The following is a 6,058-nucleotide window of genomic DNA, read 5'->3' as shown; positions in this document are numbered from 1 at the left end:
TATATATATATATATAAATATATATATATATATATGACCGTTGATTATAATTTGTGATCATATTGTGTTGAACTCGATAATAAGAACTTTAGTTTTACATGTTACTTATATTAAAGTTCAGTATAATTATAATTATGTAAACAAAATTCAGATTAGCCTTTTTTAGACAAAGAAAATTGCCAGAGAGGAATTAATCTTAACTATTTTATATAAATATACCAAGTAGAAATATAAAAATTTATTAATTATTATTATGCTATTATATTATCAAATTTGAGATCTTATATTAACAAATTTTAATAATCGTAAAATAAATAAAAATAAAGTGTTTCTCTAAATGTAATACCATTGTCTCATGATAAAATAGATGGTCAACATTTGTCCATACATATATAAGACTCATTATTTTTTTGAAATTGTATGTGTGATAAAATCTTACCCATTGAAATGAAATTAAGGTAATATTAATCCACACAGGTAGAATCTCATATCTACCGTAATATAGATGACGAGACGGGTGTCTTGACATTGTAGCCTGAGCAAACCCACACCTTCCACAGTGGCATTTACGTAGTAAACTCACGAGTGAAGGGTAATTAAACGATGCAATAGAACTCGTACTATTTAATATAAAAAAGACATCCTTATATTAGTACAAGCCTATCGGCACTGACTTAAGCTTCCTCAGCCCGTCTCTCCCATTTCTTTGTTTCTGTCTGAAGAATTGACGAAAATCTCTGCATAACTTTCCCAACAAAGGTATGGTAGGATTGGCGGACCCAATCTCGTGATTTCTTGAATTTATTTAGTTTAATTATTGGTGCGTGATTAATGCTTTGATTATACACGATTCAGGAGGTAAGCTGTGATTTAATGATAGTATCAAGTTTTTGGCTTTGAAGATCCATTTGTCTTGGCAATTTTTACGTTATGTTTTGGGTTTCATTTATGAACTTTGGCTTTACGAGTTCTTGGGTTGAATGAATACGTTGTTTTTCTTGATGGATAGTGTCACTTAATTGCAATGTTCCGCGGTGCGGTAGCGGTAGGTGACCGGCCTACAGCGCTTTTTAGAACATTGCTTAATTGACATCCAAGACCTGAATTTTACTCCACTTGCTCATGTATTTGATTCTTGTTCTTAATGATTTTACGTTCTGTATAAGGCGATTAGTAAGTTTATTTGATGAACAATATAGTCTGATTTATTTCAAAGGTGTTGGGCTAAACCTAGGTTTGACTTTTGGTTCGAGAGACGTGTTTTACAGTCATGTAAAGATTTTATATTGCAACTGGAGGTACAATAGAAAATATAGCCGGCCGTCATCTATGTCTGAACATGTGAAAAGATTTATATAAGAGTTATATGGTTGGCGGACTTTTCTTTTTTGAACCAACCTGCCTCTTGGTGTCTGACTTGGTATCAAGATTTCTATTGTTTGAAAACCTCTGATCCTATGTTTTTTCCACGGCAGACTTGTTGCTCGTTTTCTAACATAAAGGTGGCAACTTTCGGGAGCTATATTTGTCATAATATAGATTCACTGTATCTGCCTAATTGAGCTGACAGTAGAGTTTCCTGACTCCTGAGATGCAGACTTCCCAGGATGTTAAAACACCCTCCAGAATGGATGAGTTTTACCATCATCAGCCAGTGCGTCACATCGACACGGAAAATTTTTTCACTCTCGAATCTACACCAGTTACCAATTATGCTATCATTTACAATTCACCTTCAGCTGTTAGTGGCTCCTCCAATATGAGCCCTTTTTCTCCCCAATTATCAAACTCACATTTTTTTGATCTTCATTGCTCGTCACCTTTTAGTGGGTCATCTGGTGTTGATGACGAAAACAAGTTGATGCAAGCTATGTGGGTTTTGAGGAATGAACTGGGGATCGAATCAGATATCGAGGATAGTGGCTCCTTCAATGGTGTTTCCTCACACCCTTCTTTTTTCACAAGGTACGACCGAATTCTTGAAATGGCCCCCCAGATGGACCTGAAACAATTGCTCATTTCCTGTGCTGAAACAGTGTCAGAAACTGACACAGCCTCATTGTCTGATCGAAGTGTCGCAATATCTGCTGCCGAAGCTCTAATGGACACACTGGAAAAAAAGGTTTCTGTATCGGGTGAGCCTTTACAAAGATTAGGTGCATACATGCTAGAAGGGATCAGGGCAAGATTATTGTCTTCTGGAAGCATAATATACAAGAAGTTGAAGTGTGAAGAACCAACAAGCTTTGAATTAATGTCTTACATGTCTGTGCTTTATCAAATCTGCCCATACTGGAAATTCGCTTATACGTCTGCCAATGTCACGATCAAGGAAGCTATGGAAAATGAGGACCGAATACACATAATCGACTTTCAGATTGCTCAGGGTAGTCAGTGGATGGGCATGATTCAGTCCCTTTCTAGTCGTCCAGGCAGACCACCATATATCCGCATTACAGGTGTTGATGATTCTCAGTCAGCTCATGCTCGTGGTGGAGGACTTGAGCTTGTTGGCCAAAGGTTAGCAAAACTGGCGGAGTCGTGTGGAGTACCATTCGAATTCCATGGTGCAGCTATGTCGGGATGTGAAGTCCATCTCGAAAATCTTGACATTCGGCCTGGAGAAGCTTTGGCAGTGAATTTCCCTTACATACTGCACCACATGCCAGATGAGAGCGTGAGCACAGAAAATCATAGAGACCGCCTGCTTAGACTTGTGAAGAGCTTGTCACCGAAGGTTGTTACCATCATTGAGCAAGAATCCAACACGAACACTTCAACGTTCATTCAACGTTTTCGCGAAACCGTAGAATATTATATGGCCATGTTTGAGTCCATTGATGCAGCACATACGAAGGATGATCGGCTGCGGATTAGAGCCGAGGAAAACTGTGTGGCGAGGGATGTAGTCAATATACTAGCTTGTGAGGGTACTGATCGGGTCGAAAGGCACGAGCTTTTTGGTAAGTGGAGTGTGAGACTTGACATGGCAGGATTTTCTCCAATTCCATTGAGCTCATCAGTTAATGATGCTGTTAGGGAGATGTTGAAAGATTATAGCTCAAATTACAGAGTTGCAGATGCATATGGCGCGCTGTTTCTTGGATGGAAGAACAGAGCTATGTCATCGTCATCTGCTTGGAGATGATTTATTTGTCATTTTAGAAAGGGAAAAATACTAGGGAGGTAATCATAAGTTTAGTTTTCTTGTTTAGAGTATTTTCACTTGCTACTGCCACTAATATATAATATACCAATACTTCGACAAATTTGAAGCATAGATACATGATGACACCAAGATTGACTGAATGATTACACCTTGTTCTGCAAAACAACCCTGATTCAGACATAAATGCAAGATCCCAGATTCCACCATGCCAAATCCTAGATCACTGAAGTGAACTGCGTGTTTTAGGACTCAAGAACAGCCCTTGTAGCTTCATTCGCGACTTGTCCACTCGCACAGTGATTGCGACACACAGGCATGTACACTTCAGCCCCAGTAATAAGTTGGCTTTTAGTTTCATCGGTCTTCCTCAGAGTAAATACGGCACGTTTACCACATACCTCGCATCGGGCAGTAAAAGCTTTGTCACGGAGTCAGCGATGGGAATTATATCGAGAACTTGGCCAAAGCTCCTTCTGCCAAAGCCCAACAAACGTATAAATTGCGACAAATATCATAAGTTAAATGAGGATAAGTCATGCGAGGAGGCGAGTGTACCTCAAATAGTCACCATCCAAACCAGCCACTATTACCTTCCCATTATGGTCAGCAGCTATGCTGCAGAAATCGTACAAGTTTTCAAAAAATCTAGCTTCATCAATGCCAAACACCTCCAGCTGATGTGTCATGAAAAACTTAGAGCATATGATGAAAAGTTACCAAATATTTCGTGTAAATATTAAATTCTTCAACTGGTATACATATACATTATACCACGCGATATGGTTCACATATACTAAATGAAACATAACCATAACAGAAACACGAGACTAATACATTTTCATAGGCTTGGGGCCAAGCTTTTCTCTGAATGATGATAAATCAGCTAATGGCAAGCATGGTGATGTGAATCTTTGTACGAACGAATAGCAAACACGATTAATTTAGAATCGCGGCCTCAATTCAATAACGAACAAGGAATCATTGTTGTCCCGATCTTTTGAATCAAGTGTGTGTCTGTGTTTCACCTCTAAACTATGAAAAGTTTAGCAACAAATAACAACGAAATAAACAACCGAAATTATGACAAACCTTCAAAGAACTCGTCTTTGACAATCCGCGTAAGAACGATCGACAAACGCCAAAAAACTGAAAACTTTGATAAGTTTGATTTGAATAACAAAGCAAAGCTTTGAATGTTTTGAGAGAAAACTCTAAAACTTTGATAAAATATCAATAATAATCTGAATCGTGTGTTAATTTTCGTCCATCATATGTTTACAAATAAAAAATATATCAAAATCTAGTTACCAAGATAATTAAAACTCTAAATAAGGAAACAAATAATTTCTCGAATATGACTCGTGCTCGGGCGGTAGAATATGACCGCTCGAGCGCCGAGGGTTCTGGACTATTCGCGCTCGGGCGGTAGAAAATGCCCGCTCGGGCGCCGAGTATTCTGGAAACCAACTCTTGGACAGTATGTTTGGCGCTCGGGCGGTAGTATTTTACCGCTCGAGCGCGGAGCATTCTGGACGTTTTCTTCATTCATCACTTGAATGGTGTTCTTGTGACTCCCAAACTCACTCCCATGCATCACGAAGTCTTCCGCACTCCGCACCTCGCTTGTAAGTCCTTCTCTTTTGCTCATAATCCCCTGCAATGCTTCCTTGATCTCTTCTGTCGTCCCCTCGTGATTGGTCCCTCCGGCAACTCTAAAGGTTCCCATGCTTTCGTTGGAGCTTGACCATCCGTGTTCGTATCATCCTCCCCTTCTTGAAAATGATTTGTCCTCAAATATTGTTCATCACCTACATCAAACAACGACAAATCACTAACATTAAAAGTAGAACTCACGTTATACTCACCTGGAAGATCGAGTTTGTAGGCGTTGTCATTGATCCTTTCAAGGACTTGGAATGGTCCATCACCCCTAGGTAATAGCTTTGAACGTCTCTTCTCGGGGAACCTTTCCTTCCTCAAGTGTAACCACACCCAATCTCCCTTCTCAAATACCACCTTCTTCTTCCCCTTGTTGGTTTTTTTGGCATATTGCTCATTCTTCTTTTCAATATTGGCCTTGACCTTTTCATGCAAACTCCTAACAAATTCAGTCTTCTTTTTGCCATCCATGTTTAACCTTTCACTCACAGGTAAAGACATCAAATCCAACGGAGTGAAATGATTAAAACCATAAACAATCTCAAATGGCGAATAATTTGTAGTTGAATGCATGCAACGATTATAAGCAAACTCAACAAATGTCAAATAATCTTCCCAATTCTTTAAGTTCTTTTTAAGTATAGCACGCAAAAGTGTTCCTAGCGTTCTATTAACAACTTCAGTTTGTCCATCCGTTTGAGGATGAAAAGTGGTAGAAAACAACAATTTGTGCCAAGTTTAGCCCACAACGTTTTCCAAAAGTAACTCAAAAATTTAACATCACGGTCAGAAACAATACTCCTATGCATACCATGCAACCTAACGACTTCTCTAAAGAACAATTCCGCAATGTGAGAAGCATCATCAGCTTTGTGACAAGCAATAAAATATGCCATCTTAGAAAATCTATCAACAACAACAAATATCGAATCCATCCCCTTCTTAGTCCTAGGCAACCCCGAAACAAAGTCCATAGATATGTCAATCCAAGGTTCACTAGGGATAGGAAGTGGTGTATACAATCCATGTGGTTGTGTCCTAAACTTAGCTTGTCTACAAGTTATGCACTTATCACAAACTCGGTCAACATCACGCTTCATATGTGGCCAATAAAAATGTTCATGCAAAGCATTCAAAGTTTTTGCCACACCAAAGTGTCCCATCAAACCACCCTCATGTGCCTCAGTAACAAGTAATTCACGAATCGATGATTTAGGGATGCACAACCTA

The 6,058-nt window shown here is 38.9% G+C and overlaps 1 protein-coding gene and 1 long non-coding RNA gene across 2 annotated transcripts; one reads left to right on the top strand and one right to left on the bottom strand.

The window, feature by feature from the left end:
* The first annotated feature begins 631 nt into the window (after positions 1 to 631).
* Positions 632 to 3,153, top strand: LOC140838844 (scarecrow-like protein 13). The gene is made up of 2 exons (XM_073205441.1): positions 632 to 759; positions 1,476 to 3,153. The coding sequence occupies exon 2, from the start codon at positions 1,592 to 1,594 to the stop codon at positions 3,146 to 3,148; it is 1,557 nt and encodes a 518-aa protein (XP_073061542.1). The 5' UTR covers positions 632 to 759; positions 1,476 to 1,591; the 3' UTR covers positions 3,149 to 3,153.
* Positions 3,154 to 3,423: 270 nt separating this feature from the next.
* LOC140838845 (uncharacterized) lies at positions 3,424 to 4,069 on the bottom strand. Its single transcript, XR_012119666.1, has 3 exons — positions 4,004 to 4,069; positions 3,725 to 3,843; positions 3,424 to 3,642 (listed from the first exon to the last, which is right to left on the bottom strand). It is a non-coding gene; the product is annotated as an uncharacterized lncRNA (long non-coding RNA).
* Between the last annotated feature and the right edge of the window lie 1,989 nt (positions 4,070 to 6,058).

The sequence above is a fragment of the Primulina eburnea genome, chromosome 8, assembly GCF_022965805.1.
Source record: "Primulina eburnea isolate SZY01 chromosome 8, ASM2296580v1, whole genome shotgun sequence".
NCBI lineage: Eukaryota > Viridiplantae > Streptophyta > Magnoliopsida > Lamiales > Gesneriaceae > Primulina > Primulina eburnea.
Note: the sequence above shows the minus strand (reverse complement) of the source record. Positions and strands in the feature narration are given on the sequence as shown.

Excerpts from the sequence above, each read along its gene's own strand:
- LOC140838844 (XM_073205441.1), top strand. The coding sequence starts at position 1,592 with ATGCAGACTTCCCAGGATGTTAAAACACCCTCCAGAATGGATGAGTTT.